Source organism: Melopsittacus undulatus, chromosome 13 (genome assembly GCF_012275295.1).
Source record: "Melopsittacus undulatus isolate bMelUnd1 chromosome 13, bMelUnd1.mat.Z, whole genome shotgun sequence".
NCBI lineage: Eukaryota > Metazoa > Chordata > Aves > Psittaciformes > Psittaculidae > Melopsittacus > Melopsittacus undulatus.
The window spans coordinates 1220307-1238346 of NC_047539.1; the positions used below are offsets into that span (position 1 = coordinate 1220307).

At 45.6% G+C, this 18040-nt stretch overlaps 1 protein-coding gene across 8 annotated transcripts in view; it reads left to right on the top strand.

Moving 5' to 3' along the window:
• Positions 1 to 18040, top strand: part of RFFL (ring finger and FYVE like domain containing E3 ubiquitin protein ligase) — a 28460-nt gene continuing 10420 nt past the window's right edge. The window contains exons 1-3 of one of the 8 annotated variants that reach the window (XM_034069090.1): positions 1 to 19; positions 7733 to 7807; positions 17541 to 17731. In XM_034069090.1, the coding sequence (XP_033924981.1) occupies positions 17546 to 17731 (186 nt within the window). In that variant the 5' untranslated portion in view covers positions 1 to 19; positions 7733 to 7807; positions 17541 to 17545. Of the gene's footprint in view, positions 20 to 732; positions 879 to 1272; positions 1407 to 1576; positions 1596 to 1844; positions 1946 to 6474; positions 6556 to 7732; positions 7808 to 17540; positions 17732 to 18040 lie in introns of those variants that run through there. The other 7 variants (XM_034069086.1, XM_034069088.1, XM_034069091.1 and 4 more) reach the window with 7 other exon arrangements.

The following is an 18040-nucleotide window of genomic DNA, read 5'->3' on the forward strand; positions in this document are numbered from 1 at the left end:
TCCTGGGTTTGCTGCAGAGGTAGGCAGAGAGGCAGCGTGCATGGTGACAGTGATGTCCTGATGGATTCTGGCTGTGCTGGCGCTGGGAAGGTGCTGCTGTGGGTGCTGGTCATGGCTCAGTGTGGGTGCAGCAGAAGGGTTTGGGCTGTGAGAATCCATTACCTGATCTGGAAGAACTTGACTGTTGATCCCAGCTGATTTGCCCTAAATTTGCATAGTACAATGAGCCTGGAAAGAGTTTTAGACCTAAATGTCCTCATCCAGCCTTTCCCTGTGCCCAGGCAGGCACTTCTGCAGCCTTGTAAGCTGGGGCCTGGCTCCTTCCCATTGCCTAAATCAGCTGGAAAGGCCCGGAAAGGTGTGATAAAACCCATCTTGGGGCTGACAGGGCACCCCTTGTCCCAAGGAATGGGGATGCCTTTTGGCACTGAAGACTTGTATGTGTACATATACAAGTGTATGTTTATACCTACCATGTTATTATAGGTATGCATGTATGGGGGTCTATGCATATATGCCTGTGTGTATATCTCTCTGTATAGGTGTACTTGTGTATGTTTCCCGTTTAATATCGCTAAGCCCCCGTGCACACAGCAGAAACCCTACGGAGAACAGCGCACCCCACATCCCTGCCCCGACCGGGTCTCGAACCCGCGGTCCCTGGGTGAGCGCCACCCTCTGGGCCTCCTGATGGCGCTAGTGAGGCCTCCGGGGGCGGGCCGCCGGGTGCTGTCTAGCTCGCGGCTCTATGGCCGCCGCCCGCCGCCGCCGTGGGCCGTTGCCATAGCTCCGCCGCCGCCGCCGTGCCGAGCGGGGGGCTCGGGGCTGACCCGCGGCCCGACCCGGCCCCATCGGCCTCTACCGGGACGGGGCTGCAGGTGAGGGGCTTGTGGGGGGCTGCCCGTTGTGTGTGGGGTGAGGCCTCTGTGGGGCTGCCCCGGTGTGGGGCCCGTGAGGTGATGGCGTTGCCCCTGAGGGCTATGAGGGGGCTGTGGGTAACGGCTGTGGATTGGGGGTGTTGGTAAGGGGGTTGCCAGGGTTTTGGGGGAGAATGGGGCCGCTTGGACCGGGAAAGGCTGGAAGGGGCTGCAGGCAGTGGGGTTTGGTGGGGGGGAGGTGAGGTGAAGGAGCTCCCTGATGGGAAGCGCTTGCAGGGGGTCCCTATGGAGGCCAGTGAGCCTCAGGTGCAGCTTGTTTCCTCTGATGTAGGAGCGGGGTTGAGAAACTCCTTCCTTCTCCCAGTAACGCTCCCAAAGGCACTGAGGTTTAGTAGGTTGTTCTGCTGGAAGTGCTCTGAGGACGGAGGGGTTGGATAAGCAGCAGCCCTCGGCAGAGCTCTGTGCTGAAATCCTTGTCTCTTGGCGTGTCAGCCTGTCTGAAGTGCTGTGCCTTGGTGGCAGCGGGTAGTGAGTCCTTGGTGTCCCTAATGTGCCGGCCCTCCCTGCGCCGAGCAAGGCTAAAGGAGCTGGGAACACCGGAGCACTGCGGTGTGCTGTGGGACACTGTCCTGGGAGCTGGGCAAGGTGCTTCCCGTGGAGCAGGGGCTGCCGCAGCCGCATCGGGTGCCTGGCCGGGAGCTCAGTGTGTGGCTGCAGGTTGGTAACTGTGAGCTCCGCACACGGTGCAGGCTGAGCCTCTGCAGGGTGAGACAGGCTGTGTGTGAGCTGGTACCGCAGCTGTGTCCTCACGGCCAGCCAGGTACAGTGCTGGCCTCAGGTGTGGTGTGTTGGGGTTGCTGGAATGCACGGGGGGAAATCTGGGTTTAATTAGGTTTAGGTGACTTTCCTATCCCTTATAGGAAGGGTGAGCTTTCATACCCAGGCAAACCAGCTAAGGGTGAATGTGCTTGATGTAGTGGCTGTGTGATAAATGAAGTGTTGCACTTGGGAGTTTCAGGTGTTTCAAGCACTGTGAGGCTGGTCTGGCTTGCTGAGATACCATGGAGGTGAGTGTAACACTAAAGCATTGATAGGCATGTTTGAGGTGTATGGTTCTTTGGTTATGTTCAGCAATGTTTAATGTGAGATGTGAAAGGATGTGTTTTGTTTGAGCTCACTTCCTCCTCTGTGGTGCAGAACGTGTCTGCCATGGGTAGCACAGCCTTGGGAGAGCTGTTTTGTGGCAGCTTTCTGCCCTTTCTAACCTGATTACAGAGTTGGTAAAGAGCTTAGTGGATTTGCAGAATGCTTGTTAAGTTCTCCATTCACTAGGATGGGAAGTGACAGTGCTGTAAGTCAGTGGGTTTGGTGTGTTTACATCATAGTGGGTTGTATTTCAAAACTCGGAAGCCCACGTTTTAAGATCAGTGGTCATTAAGGCACATGGAAAAAAGCCCAAAAGAGTATTAACCTTTTGTTGTTTCCATTGTTACCTTGTTTTTCCAGAGCTGAGAAGCCAAGCGGAAAGCTGGGATCTTGGAAAGCTTCTTATGAATTCCAGATCCTTGTATTTACCTACCTCTCACATAAAAAGCCAGGTTGGACACAGGGGCTTGGAGCAATCTGCTCTGGGGGAAGGTGGTTAGAGCTGGATGAGCTTTAGGGTCCCTTCCAACCCGAACCAGTCTGGGATTCTCTGGAAACCCTCTTATCTCCTCAGCACATTTTGTGTTCCCAGTGGTGGGGAGCAGGCTCTTGTTTTCATTCTTTGGAAACATAATTGCTTTTGGTAGGACATTTGGGTCTAAGGAAACAAAATAATCTCCTGTGACTGCTGTGTTTTCCATTATGGACAATTCTGTGCCTGTGGGAGCTCTGGTGGAGGGTTCCTGGCTGCAGCAATGGTGTTTGCACATCCACTCAGCTGGTGGCAATGGAGCTTTTAATTAAAAGCTGATTGCCTTGAAATTGCCGTTCATGGCTTAATGCTTCATTACTCAAGTTTATGCTGGATTGGATTAGCTTTAAAGCCATCACTTAAGTATTGTGTTTAATTGTAGAAGAAGTAGGCTTTCAGTGAGGCTTCATCATTCTTGTTGGCAGGTACATGTGGTTGGGCTCTTGGGAGTCAAACACAGCTGAATGCAATACTCTGCAGTGAGAGCACAAAGGAACAGTATATTGAAGTTATATTGTGGGGCTGGTGGTCACCAGTTGTGTTTCTGACTGAAATCCCTTTTCTCCAGGCCTTCAGTTTTGTCTTTATTGGGGTTGACTTTAGTGTTGTGTTTTAATTCGGCTTTTAGCTTGTGTCATTTTCCTTTGTTTCTATACAGGGTTTGTTGTTTCTAACAACTGGCACTGTAAAGTCTTCCGTCCTGGTAGAGCAGGATTTGAGCTGAATTGTCAGTTCTATATATAGCAGGGTTATTAAAACCTGTGCTTTAGACTTTGAACCAGCTTTTGAATGGTGAAAGGGTGTAAGCAGATTTTCACCCAGTCATCTGCTCTGGTGTTCCTATAGCAGTGTGTCTGCCCCTGAATAGCCTAGACCTGTGTTGGAGGCAGGCTGTGGAGCTGGACAAGCTGTGTGAGAGCTGGTACTGCAGCTCTGTGTCCTCACATCCAGCCAGGTAAAATGCTGTCTTCAGCTACTGTGTGTTGGGTTTGCTGGAATACACAGAGGGAAAACTGGGTTTAATTAGGTTTAGGTGACTTTCCTGTCCCTTACAGGAAGAGTGAGTTTTCATACACAGTGTCTCTTCTCTAAAGCCTTTGACCAGTCCTGAGGGATACAGAGCCTGTTCCAAAGATAAGGAATTAGAAAGTACATTCAACCAAGAACTCAGGGCTTAACAAACCCCTTTGCAGCAGAAGCATAAGGTGAGATGCAGCTAGTTGTGTGCACTGGTTTGGACACAACTGTGTGTGAATGAATCCATGCTGACCAGGACAAGAGGACCTTTTGGTATGTGGTAGTAAAACCTGAGGGAATTCACTACTTCTCCATAGGCTGAGCCCTGACTACGAGCATAGCATGGCTTTAAACTACCTGAATACTGCTGGTGTGGTCTAAATACTTGAGTATTGATCTAAGTGTTAGAGTCAGTGCTATGGTAAGGTCTGTGCTGCTGTGATTTGCGTACACCATAGGTATTCACGCAGTGCCAGTGCTTCTCCAGCCCTCCTGTGACTGCCCACTTCCATTGCAGAATTCCAGCCAGTCTCCTGCTCCTCAGGGTTATTCCAGTCATTATTCATAGTAGCACCTATCAGTGTCTCCCCATATTGAGCTCGTTTTTCCTCCGCTTCCCAGAGACTGTCATGATGAGAAGCCAGAAATTAGTACTTTGAACTCCCACTAACTGGCATTCAGGAAGCATGGGATGCTTTGCAGGGGTGAATAAGTGCAGTCTCTGTTTCCCAGGTGGGGAGAATTACATCAGCACTGAATTGATGTCAGAAACAGAACTCACCTGCGTGCCAAGTCTTCTAACCCACCTGATGGTACAGGCCCTCCACGTTTATTGTGCAGTCTCCAAAGAACATTGCAAGGTTGAAAACCGAAGCTTGTCTTTCAGAAGCAAGAGTGTGTCTGTCAGATCCAGAGTTCACATGCTCTATTAGTTTCTCCCTTCTTTCTCAGCCAGAGCTCAGAACAGAGATGGCTCTGAAAGCCCTTTTCGGCTTTCTCAATTTATGTTCCCATAAGGGACTCCCTTTAAAAAGGAATTGTTGTTTTCTGGGACACTGTTTGTTCCTCGGAGTGTCCATAAAATCTACAAATTCTCCATGTTAATTGCTCTTGAGGTTTTCACTTTACTCCACAATATTAATTAGGCTTCTTCCTTGAATGCCCTCCGGCTTCTCTGCCACATAGTCTTGGAATAGGAATTTCCACATTGTATTGCAGTGGAGACTAGAATATTAATCTAACATCAGCTCTTTTTATGCTGCCACCTTTTCGTTTCCATTCAGGAGATTGTGGGATATGCTTGTAAGAATAAATCTAAGCATCATGTGCTTTGGATCTTTCAGTTTAGCCTCTAGACAGATGTTAAGTGAGACTTTAAACAGGCAAATTTACAGTAGTCTCTTATGGGAGTAGCTTGTTGCATAGTAACCTCTACTACAGAAGGATATCCTTTGGGCATTATGTATTCTACATGTACACATGGGTAACTTCAAATTGCAGTATGGCAAGTGGCATCATTGAATCAGTGCCACTTACAGTGTGCCTGAGCTTGTTTTGGTTTGGCTTGTTCCCCAAATGAGTTGGAAGCAGTAATATTGCACCCCATGGAATTCCAGACTGAAACTGAGGTGCCTCTGCTCTTTGTTGATGTCAAAATACACTGCTCAGAATGCAGTTACTACTGGCTTCCATGTTTTACTCACCCATTGCTTTGAGCTGTTTTCTTCCATGAACGTGTTGGTGCTTCTCAGTTACTTGGAAAACTGCTGAGCAGTGGCATTCCCGGGAATGGAGGGTTGGACAGCAGCAAGTTCATCCTCTGCTCTAGTCTGGTGTTACAATAACCATGGCTAAGCTGGAAGGGCAACTGGTGCTGCTGCTCTGGTGCAGTGAGGAATCCCTTCTCCATAGGGTTGCCTTAGAGTTAAAATGGAGTGTGATTCATCTGGTGGCATAGATTTGTTTATAGATCCTTGGATTTGATAACCTGGAGGACAAACAGGCCTGTGGTTTGCTGAGCAGGTTTTAAAATGGCAACTTAAGCATTAAAAGAAGGAAAATGTTTCCGTGTTTAGATTAACAAACTAACTTTTCCAACTGCATCCATGCACCCTCTTCCTATACGTGTCCTGTATTCTTGGCTAGCAGCAGAGACGGATAAAATATCAAGCTTGATAGATAGTTGGAGCTGGTTTTGGGGGGGGTTAAACAATAATGAAGCTGTTGTATGCTTGCAGGGAAACACTGCTCCCTGTGTGCAGCCTCCGTCCTGGAGAGAGTTTGAATTGTTCCAAGGAGGGGGCATTTCTAGAATGCAGCTTCTGTGGCCAGTTGCACAGCTGTCTAATGACTGCCTGCCTTGAGGCCCTTACACAAGCATTGCAGAAGAGTTTGGAAACAGTTTATTTGTCAGATTCCACGTAGATTTCAAAGTCCCTTTGGACTGAAGCTGGTGTTTCTATAGAGGCTGATTTATGCTCTCGGAAATGCAGGTTTCTTCCAGTCAGAGGCTGATAACTTGCATAATTCCTACCTTCTGTTTCTCAGATTGAAAGGTTTATCAGTTGTTGCGTGTGAATGTGTGTTTCCTTGTTGGCTTAGTCAGATTGAGCCTGTCCTTGTGCATCCTTCTGTGCAAAGGGCTCTTGGGTGAGACGGTTTAGATCTTGTCTCTTACGCAGAAGTGAGAGGGAGTTAATGCAGGTATTTGATTAAAAAGCCCCAAACCTCAGCCTTCCTGTTGACAAACTTCTTGTTCTTTCTATTCCTGTTGTTATTTATAACTTGCTTCTCTGATGTGAAGACAGATCACAGACAGAGTGTGCAATGGAAATAACTACATCAGGAATGTCACCCTAAGTGAAGGAAGACATTCCTGATATGAATTGAAATATGTTGCTCAGCTTGCTGCTGGAGCTTCAGGAGTGCATTGCAATGCCCACAAAGTGTGCTTAAAGAATGCAGTTGGAATTCAAAGCACCAGTAAGTGACTGCTTGTATCTAGCAACGTAAAGCAGTTAAAAACAAAGTACTTGCAGCATTTCTTGTTAGCTGCCTTCTGAGACTACTTAAACCTGCAAATAGCTTTATCTGATAGTCAGGAATGGTGCTGTTACCATCTCTGAGCTCTTCTGTGGGTGAAAACCTATTTCAGGATATTCCAAATGTGTCTATTTCAGAGGTAATATGTACCCCATTTAATGCAGTTTTACCATTTTTAGCTTGTTCACCTTTTGCTGCGTTAAATACCATTTGGATCACGTTTTCAAACAACATGCTCAGCTGCATATAATGAAGCCTTTTCATGCAACAGAGCATAGGCCAAACCTAAGCTGAGCTCGTGAAAGGCTTTACTTTGTCTAAGTGGAGTAAGATGATCATTCTTGGAACGAGGCCTGTCTCTTCATCAGTATTTTCCAATTGGCGTTCTGCTCTAAACCTAAGTAACTTGGAAAGGTATTGTTAGGGAGGCCTAAGCTTGTTTTCTTACTCTGGATGTGGCTCTTTATAATGCAAGTTCAGGCTTTTCTTGCTCTGTCTGGAATAACAGATGCAAGCTTGAAATGAGATCTGTGATATGTGGTAGTATTTCCTAAAACTTCCCCCAGTCAAAGCAAATGTGAGGGAAAGGTGTAAACTGTTACTGTCTGCTTGAGTGATCAGCTTCAATCCTTGGTGATGGAGGAAACAGTCCAAACATACTTACTGAACCTTCTGAGCTTTGAAAGAAGGGAATTTTTCCAACATTCACCAAAGACTTGACGTCTATAATCCAAGATGCTTTTCTAACCAGCAGTGTGATAGTGTGCTGCCTCCTTCATACCTTATGAGAAGGTGATGCTGCTGCTGTATGGCAGACATTGAGAGAAAACAATCAGCAAACCCAACAAACTAAAAGCACCCCAAATGAAACAGGTTTACTGGTTTATAAACCCCAATGATTCTGGAGCACTGACTCACCATGTCTGAATGCTTGGGCTTGCCAACAGCCGTGAACTGAAATGTGACCCTGCTCTGCTTGTTGGCTTGGGCCATATATGGGAAATTTCCTCTTCATGACAAAAGTGAGGAATCCAGAAGGTGTGGGTCCTTAAGGGCTGTTTGAAGCTTTCCTTACCCTGTATCCTCTCAGTCTTTAAACATTAACTGTTTTGTACAGGTTGACTCAACAATGACTCCATGTTCATCAATCCTGACTTTCTGCTTTGATCACCATAAACTGCAGCAGTTTTAGGTGAGTTGTGCCTTCAACGGTGTCTTGTTGTGCCTCTGTTGGCAATTCACACATGTGCTTAAAATGATTGACAAAGGATTCTAATATTCAGCCATAATATATGTATAGAGATGTGGCAATAAAGGAAAATTACCTTTGTGGGAGGTCCTGGTTTTTGTTCCAAGAGACAGATGTTTACTTGTCTGGTTTGTACTGATGATGTAGGTAAGCTCCTGCAGCATCTCCTCGGTATCTTACCCTTCAACTTGATAGCCAAAAATCTGGGACAAGATGGCTGTTGGGTTTGTTCATGTCCCAGTTTAAATTCCCAGCCCAAATTCCAGTCTGCACTGGCTTGGGTTTACTGGTCCTTGATGTTCTGTAGAGATTGAGGCTGGAAGAAGAGGCATGGCAACCGAACATAGGTGGTGGTAAAATCACCAATTCATTGAGTCTTTCTTCCCTAGAAACAACTGCTGTAGATGGTCGGGAGTGAGCTTTTCCACAACATAGCCTGTGAATGTTGTAAGTAGCTCATGCCAGTCCTACTGACAGACACTAGAAGGCAAAGCTTGAACTTTCCCTCAGTTTTCCAGCTCTTTTCCATGCAAGTGATTTTGAATTTCAAATGCTTTTGTGCTAAATTGAGATTGGCATAAAAGTAATAGTTAATATTTATGGAAATGCTTTAGGAGTGCAACTTCAAAGTGTCTCTTAATGTTTCACCTGTACCAACTTACCTCAAATGAGGGTGGGGTATTTTTCCTCATCCTCAGATGATGTGACTAAGCCATGAATGAACAGACTTTTCTATTCCTGTATCTTTTGTTGTCTCAGTAAGAAAACTGCTATTCAGGTTTGTTGCTTTTCAGTGCTGTACTCAATATCTCAGACCTTTCTTTAGCTGCTGACAAACTCCCAAGTATTTCTGTGGTCTGGGAGAGGAGAGCTTTCCATGCTGGTTCAGATGTGACGTATGTGCTGGTCTTTGTACATGTCTACCAAAGGAGATGATATGCAGTCGCATTTGATTCTATTTCAGCACCGAGTTTGGATTTGAATTCAGGTTAATTTGGAATAGGCATAGCTAGGAAATGAGTCTGCAGTGTTTGTACTTGTTATGATGTGCCTCAATTATATACATTCAGACCTCTTTTCAGTCTAGCCAAATAAAAACACTCCTTTTTTCAGGCTGCAGTTAAATAGGTTAGAGGTTGCCTACCAGTCTGCACACATCCTTGTGGCGTGCAGTCTTGCTGCACGTGCACTTTCCCATGTGCATGAATTCCGTGGGGTTTAGGTTGAATTTTAGATTAACTCCTGAAATAAGGGAGGGAAGAACAGGCTTTGTGCGTGAGGAATTTTGAGGCTGTCTTTGATTTCTGGGGGAAAATAGAAGGAAACAGAAAAAGGAGACGTTTACTGGTTAAAAATAAACCTGAAGCTTGGCGTAAAAAGTAGTCCATGGGATTTCCAACTGGTGTTGTAGCTTATCAGCAAACACTCAATTCTGGGTGTCTGAGACACAGCGATAGCTTTAAAGCATTAGTGCCAACTGCAGTCCTCATCGCATCCAAACTGAATGCGGTTCTGACTGATGCTGTACCACCTCCAACCCAAGCTCAGCTGTTGGATGAGTAACACTGCAAGACTGAAGATTGTACTTAGAACTGCCTCTATTTTAGGAATAAATGCTTTAGAGTGCTTCATCTCCCTGAATCCTTGTACACCAGGTGGGATAAGGAGTTTCTGTGCCCGTTGCTGCAATTTGTGTTGAGGTGCCTCCTGTTTCCTGAGTCCGTAGATTGAGGGTAAGGGTTTTTGTAAGCTTGAGGAACTGTATCTGGGATAATGCCTCTTTCTCCTCCATTCACCTGCCCCATATGCTTGTGCTTCATTCCAAAGATGAACTGTTGAATATGTAAGTTATCCAGTTGGAGAGAAACCTTCTGTCACAATGAAACAAGATGTGCAGCTGGCTCATAGGCCTCTTGGGCCAAGGATTTAAATGGAAATATCTTGATCTCTTTCCACCTGAAATGGTAACTCTAGCGAGGTGATGTCAAATTGACATCCTTTCTCCTCCCCTTTTCTCTCCAGCTCCCTGCATTCCCCTCATTTAGGTGAAAAGCATCATTAAAGCCATCTGACAGTGGTTACCTTCTTCCATGGTGAAAACTGAGGCAATTCAAAGCTGTTCCCTGATGTCCCTGCTGGAATTGTGGAACTGCTCCTGCTTGCTTGTAATATCTGAATACTGAAGTCATTTACTTCATAGCAGCTCTTTGCAGCAGAGCAGAAACTCAGTTTGAGCAACCTTCTATTCTGGGCAATGTAGAACTTGCAAATAAAGTGAGGTATTTGTGTCGTTACGAGGAGGAGGACTCACTGAAAAGCTTATGTTGAGCCTTTGGAGACCATTTCTGGCTTTCAGGTGGGCACGGATCCAGCTAACCTCCCCCAGCTATTGCCACGTAGCTGTCACAGTAGGGTGTTCTAGGTGGGGTTTGAGATGAAGTCTGGAGAGGATGGAGTGACGGCCTCCCTGGAGTAGAGCTGGTTAAGGAAGTGACATGTTATTTAAATCCTGATTTCACTTTCAGGTTTTAATTTAGCAGTTTATTGCCACCTATCAAATGATAATTTTAGCAGCTGCCTTGTGCCTGACAGAATAATCTGGCTGAAAGTAAATCCCAGCAAGACTTGTGATGGTGTGAACGCACAGAGGAAAGAAATCCTGGGTGCAAGCCAGCATTGACCTTTTTCCCCATAATGGAAGGGATGGATTGAAATGGACAGTGATAGTCCAGGGTTCCTGCATCGCTCATTGCTAAAGTATTGCCACTTGGTGTGTGGGATGTGAGACAGAGACACTCACACATCCATGCAGGGTGCTAGGAGGGTGGGAATAGGAATAAAATGCAGATGCCTGCAGACCTCATTACAGTTAGTAGCCAGAAGAATCTGATATCTAAATATCTCTCAATATATAAAGTGCAATTTGGGGTCAAAACAAACAGTTTGTATTGAGCTAATGCACACGCCAGGTACCCAGCGCCGTTTGAAACAGAACTGTCCAAGCTTCTCTTGTTGAAACTGGGGAAAATCACTTGGTTTTACTTGTGCTACAGAGGACAAAGTGGGTGAGTGTTGAGTTCAGGTGCGAGGATCTCTGCCTTTGGAATGAGCTTCCCTTCCAATGCTCTATAATCACATCACTTTCTGAGACCACTGTCTCCAGTTTACAATGAAAACTGCAGCTCTCTGGTTTTAAAGAAGAGTTGAAGTTTAGATCCTTTGTGCTTGTAACATTGGTGGGATTTGCTGATGGGCTGAGTTCCCTGAAGATCTGTGTGTAAATCTTCCAGCTAACAGAACATCAGCAAGTGTAATGCTGTGTAACTGTGAGTAAGCTTGCAAATGACTGTAACAGTGTGCTGATAAGCACTGATAAAGCTGCAGAGTGTTCTGGAATACTCACTGTATTTTTTTCCATGTATTCAAGAACTCCAGTTCTTAATTTTCCTCTTATTTAAGCACATTTTCTAAAGGCTTACCTTGTAAATGATTTACTCCAATGTCAACCAGGTTCCAGCAATATAAAAGGATCTTTGTCTGTATGATGCTTTCCTCTCTAGCATGTAACTAAAGTTACTCTTGGTACTCCTCTTGGAATCAGCAGTGATTTAAGGCGAGAGCAGTTCAGTGGTGTGTGGCTGAACTGCTGTGGCCCCATTCCAGCTTTTCCCTGCGCTGCTTTGCACCCTGCCCCATCGGACCATGCTGTTTACTTTCTGCTCTGTGGGAAATGGATGTCACTTCCTTGATTAAAATGCTGGTGTGCAGCCAAATCCTCTCCCTTTTGAGCTCGCACGATTGGAGGAGCAGCACACGCACTGCTGAATCCAGCTGTGTGTCACGCTCCTGCATCTGGATGTGTTGGGATGTACTGCGACTCCTGGCTTCTGGGATGCCTGGTGCCTGCACGTAGAGGCTTTTGAAGGCATCTCTGAGGTGGAGAAGCACATATGCAACTATGTAATGCTGTTAAAGAGGGTCTGAAGATGGATTACAGGAAGGCACAAGCTGAACTATGAGCCACGTAGTGTCTTCATGCAACAGGGAAGGTCTAAGGCAGTGTATGGTCATGGGATGCCAGTGTCAGCCTCCCCTGTCCATTGGAAGGAGCCAGTGGATGTGAGCTTGGAGATGCTATTCAAGTACAGCTGCTCGCCCTGATGTGCCTGATAGCATAGGCACTTCTGGATGCTCCGAAGCCACAGAAGCTAACTTGGATATCTGGTTCTCACTAAGCTCAGTGCAGGTTATCTGGATGCCCTGTCCTCTGCCTTCATAGCTGGCCAGTTTCTCGCCTGAAAATCTTTAGACTGGCATCTAAGTTGCTGATCAGACTGGTGAGCAATCATGTATTTGTCTTTGTAGAGATTACTGGTATTGCATCCTTAGATGATGAGAGACAAGAAATGTCTCAAAGGCACAAAACAAAGTGGCAAAATGTCTCCTCTTTCCAAAGGAAAATGTCAGCCTCTCTTTTCCCCCCTGTTCACTTGTGTTTCCAGCTGTGATACAGTGCTGGTATTTATTCATTTACTGTTTTCAGTCTGTGCGTGCTGTCACCTTAGGCACATGTGAACTAGTATCATAAGCACATTGTTTTTTCTATCCCTAGATAAAATCCTTATGTGCTCAATACAGCAAGCAAGGTTTATGTGCTTTGTGACAGCCAGGGCTTGTTCCTGCTCATCATTTTCTCATGCATTGATCTGGTTCAGACACCACCTGTGCCAATGTCCTGCTCAGACTGGCAACCTGCCTCCTTCCTCTTGCCTCCTGCCTTCCACCTGTCCCAACATATGGTTATTCCCATTTATCACAGCTCAGGTCTGTGTGCCTGTGGCATGGGCTGATACAAATAATGCTGCATGCATAGATGTCATTGGAGCAGATTATAGCTCTGTTATTGAGTAAATACTAATTTCTGACCAAACATGCTCATGTGGAGGCCACCCAGTGGGTACCAGGTTGGGTAAGGGCTGTTGTGTAGCATCTGTATGTGAAGCACACAAACCTCCCTGGAGTCTGCAGGTTGGCGGTTGCCTGGTGTTTGAAAAAGGAGAGAAGACTGAGACATTCTGCAGTAATGTGGAAACTGCTGAGAAAAAGGAGAAGACAGTTTGGGATCATTGGGGTGTTCTGAAATGTAAGAAGGTAGTCAAAGAGGATGGCCAGTGGAATGATCTGGAAAGAGGAATGTGATGGTTCAGGGAGATAATAGAAAAGAAGCTCTTTGTGGTGAACAGTCTTCCTCCGAACTGGGAGGTGCAAGGGCAGCTGATGGAGCCAATGAGCAAGTGTTCTTGTAGGGGAGCATGCCCTAGCACAGCTGCTGTTTGTCTTGCATCTCCCTCCCTTTTTGGCACCCTTCTCCATTTGCAGTAGCCTCAAGGGTCATCAGCCCTGGTGTTCCAGTGGTTGAAGGCCTCTCAGGAGGAGGAGGAGGAGAACTTGTTGTGGGTTGTCCTCATGTAGGAGCAAAGTCAGCTGCCTGTGGGAGCTCAGTTCCTTTTGATCCCTTAACTCAAGTGTCTTGTTGGTGCTACTGCATTCCAGCCCCCAGATGCCTGAGCAGTCACGAAAAGAAGCCAGACACAGTCCTTGAGAGCTTTGTTAGGCAGAGCTGAAAGCTCCATGATTGAGAGATGTTCTTTTGCTTGCTGTAGTCCCTGATTGTTTGTACTCTTGGGAAAATCAAGGGAAATTTTATATTCAAACCTAAGCCACAGTTTTCCTATAGAGCCAAAGCCTTCCCTTTGATAGAAGTGCACAAAGCACATGTAATAAATCCTGTATGTAGACAGCAATCTTTGGTACTCCAGCTATTCTCACTGTATATTGCATATGCAGTGAGAAGCTGAGCTCAAAGACTTTTTAAAGTGGAGATGGGAAGTCTAAAGCTCCAGGCTTGCATTATGAATACCATCTTCAACAGGAGAACTTTGATATCACTGCAGAATGAAATCATACTTGCAAATTGATACAAAGCTCTAGGTGATGTATAGATGGTAATAAATGGGTGGTAAAAAGACTTTCACTCTTCTGTTAAAATCACTAAGAGAGTTACAGCATTCCAAGCTTCTTACTGGAAATAAAGGGGAAAAATGCAGTGCCACAGAGCTTGATAGAGAGCTAGCACTGCTTTGCCCACAGACTGTGGCAAGCAGCTCCCTGCCTCTCCAAGTATTTATGGGATTTCTTCTGGCTTTTCCTTAAAGAGACTCGATAAGAAGATAAAAGTCTTGCTTCTCCAACCCCAGCCCAGTGTGATGATTGCCATGTGGGTGGATGCGTTTGATCTCCTCTCTCCACCCTTGGTGAAGCTCCTTCTCCCTTTGCTCTTGCAGATGCTGCAAGCACAACATGCAGTTAGGATTTAGGGCAGGTACTCTTTGGCTGCCAGAAGTTATCTGCTGAGTGCCTGCCGTTGAGCTTTCAGCTTCCCAAACCCACATTCAGAGTGAGAACAGTGATTTTCTGTGGCTGCTGTTGGCCAGTATGAGCAGGATGTCCAAGAATAATGAAGACTTCTGATACCAGTAATGCCTGTAACATTAAGTCATACCACTAAGTCAACATCTTCTATTCAGGAAGTTGCTTGAAAATTCCTGAAATCTCTGGTGGTGTTAACTTTTCCAAACCAACATGTTAGTAATAGTCAGGTAACTCTTGGAGCACAACAAAGAAGTAGCTCTGTCTGCTGATGAACTGTTTTGGCTGGGCATTTATTTGTCACTTCAGCATAACTATGGAGCTCCTGGCTCTGTTCATCTGCAGAAGACTGACGGGCTTTACACAGGGAGGTGCTTTCTCATGATGCTCAAACTCTGCTGTATCTGTAACAACCACCACGCATCTGTCAAAGCATTGCTTACAGCAGTTACCAGCTTCTGGATGATGCTGCCCACATAGCTCTGAATGGGTAACAAAAGAAATAAGGGAATATTTAGGCCGTAGCAAACATTGTCGAGATGTCTCGGAAATTCCACCCTAGCAGTGCTTTTCTTGCACTTGGAACAGTCTAAGCTATGGAGCACACTGTGTGCCATGGTGAGAGGTGATGGTCACTCACCTTTCCATGTGCCTGGAAGAGATTCCCACTTTGTGTAAGAGCTGGTGGTAGCACAGAAGGAGTGTGGGATGCCTGCTCCCAGCGCAAGGATGCTCAGCAGGAGCCCAGCATCCTGAGATGCTGCAAGAGAAGCGAGAGCTCTCTGCTTCTGTGTGTCTGTCAGCATCAACACAAAGCAGTTGTCAGTGGAGCATCTTTGTTGGTGTAAATGCTGCATGTAGATAAGCCCTAACCGAAGCTTGCACCTGTATGCAGAGGTCCTCAAACGACCAGAAGTGGTGCACCCAGGCACAGGCTGAAGTGGGGTGTTTGAGTTGTGTGAGTGGCTGTTCGTGTTTCCAGGTGCTCCTTTCCCTTAAAGATGGGAGATACCTTTGGGAAAGCATTACAGAGCAGAGGCCTGACCTGGTTATTCGTTGTTTGTTTATGGACATTTCGCTTCCATGTCTTTGTAGCTGGGCAGGATTAAGGTTCTTCTAAAGCAACATCTGAGCCTTTTGTCAACCTTTTCATTTCCTGGCAATTACACAAAACTACAGCTCCAGCTGAATGCTGAGCTCTGGCTTCTTTTATGCTGGTCTGTGTGCTCCCTTGTGTTTTTCTTCCCAACGTTTGTCATGTTGAAATGTTCCAGAGTGAATTAGTGGGCTGTTTTTTTTAGGAAAACAAAGTTTTAGGGGCAGGCAGCAGCATTTACGTATTCGGTTATCGTGGGTGGCCTTCAGTTTGTAGGGGTCCTTGAAACAGGAAGGCAGCTTCACTGTGGATGCAGTTTTCCACTGCTGGGGAGGTTGGGAATACTTGACTGTGCAGCTTTCGTGTTGTTTAGATTTGCAGTTCCTAGGAACAAGTTAAACCTCCAAACAGCATAGTTTTAAATAGAAATTCGGGATCTCTGCAATAGAAAAGGGCGTATTAAGTTCTGAGTAGGGACCGAGAGCTTGAAAATGAATGTGCAGAAGGAAAAGGAGTCATTCTTTTCTGTACAATATCTAAAGTATGTGTTTTGGGTGCAGTGCAGAATGAGAACAAATGCATGGGAGGTTATTTCTGTTTGTGGAAGGCTTCTCTCCATGTATTAAGCTCTAGTTGCCAGTCTAAGTGCAGATTAGACTGCAGCACTGCGCACATCAGTTACATGAGGAATTGTTGGTCATGTAATGAATCTGTAGAGTTTCACTTCAACATTCAAATGTGCTGAGCCTGCAGGGTAAGGTTCATTGGTAAGCTCATCACTGTGGGCTTTCAAAGGCATATGTCCACTCCCATGACAGCAGCAACTTTGACAAGCCAAATTCAGCTACATTTTGAAAGGATTAAAGATGCCACTAAAGCTGCAGACACTGGAACAGCACCAAACTGCAGACCCTTCCCAGTTCAACTCCATCAACCCAAAAGACTTAACACAGCTTAAAAAAGAGAAATCAACAGAACAGTGTGTTGCTGTATTATACCAAATAACCTTTAGGACTCATACCGGCCCCAATCCCTTAGGAAGCTGGAGTTTTACAGTGGCAATACTGAGGGGAAGGAAATGAATTGGCTGTGTAGCTGAGAGATATTTCATTTCCAGAAGCTTATAAAACGAAGCAGTTGCTGAACGCTATCAGTGATGGAGCTCATTTTTAAGACATAAAAGAAACATGGTCCAGGAACACCAGTGTGAACACAGAAACGCAGAGGAGGCAATTTGTATTCTCTTTACCAGTAAGTGATGACACATGGGGTATGCTCTAGAAACTGAATGCCCAGATGCATTCCCATTTCTGTGCAAACTCCCAAAAGCAAGTTTGCAGCAGTGTATTTCTGGAATACTGCTGCATGGGTGGTCTTCCAAGACTCCAGAGCTGCAGTTTGCACTGGACTGTTAGGGTTCTAGGTAAGTGTGTATCTTTTCTCTGTCTCTCTCATTATTTGACTTGCAATAAACCCCCAAGTGATTCTATCTCAAATGCAATTGTTTTCCCAAGTAAATTACCAGAAGCTGATGTTTGATTTTCTTATGTTACTGACATTTACTCACTATCTGAGGGTTTAGCCTTGTAATGCTGCAAATTCAGTTGAGAACTGGCATATGTTAAATCAGCGGCTCCACTGTCCTTGTCTCTTATCCTTTTAGGTTTGTATCTGTAAATCTGGAGAGGATTCAGAATAAAACTGAACACTGCCCACGATCTTGCTGCTGATCTTATTTAAACAATGGATGAGACACAACTTCTGCTTGCTTTTCCCAATGCACAGAAACCAAAGTCAGTGTATAAGGTTTATGTGGAATAGACACAGCCTGTTACAGCAAACTGGATCATAGTCTCATACAGCCAATTGGAACATAAAATTGATCATATCTTCACTGTAATCTCTTAACTCTAAGGAATTCCAGTGATAATTCCTGAACTTTATTTGTCCTTTCTCACCAAAGGCTTTCCATACTGGACTGGGTGTGTGGTTTTTGCATGTGCTTGAAAGCTAAAGATCAAAACTTAAAAACACACTGTCAGAAACGAATTGATGGTGGCAAATTCAAACAGGCATTCTATGCTTTGCTCTCCCTTTAGCTGACAGGTTGTTTCCCATGTCCCTTCTAATGTGACTCTTTCCCTCTTTCAGTTACTATGTGGGCAAGCTGCTGTAATTGGTTTTGTCTGGATGGCTCACCTGAAGAGATGCAGCCGCAGCCAGAGCAGGGAGCCAGAGCCCAAGCCTATTCCAACCCTGGGTACAGCTCCTACCCATCTCCAACCGCTTTGGAACAGAGCTGCAAAGCCTGCGGGATGCGCTTCGACAGCTCCTCCAGGAAGGTGAGTTGCAAATGTCTTCCCTGGCAGTATGATATATGACTTGCACTTAACACATTAGTAGCCTCTGATTCGAGGACATTCCATATGGGAAAAGACAGCTTGCCTTTGCTTCTCTTTACTCATTCTTTCACCCTTAGCAGGCATAGTTAAAGCAGCAAATAGTGGATGTAGATGATTCTGCTTTTGGAATGCAAACAATTCACCCAGTTAAGTATGAATTATACAGCAGCAGTGCTGGAACCATAGTCCCATTTTGACTTGTATCTTCTAAATTCTATGTTCTGTGTAAGCTGTCTGTGAAGCTATGTC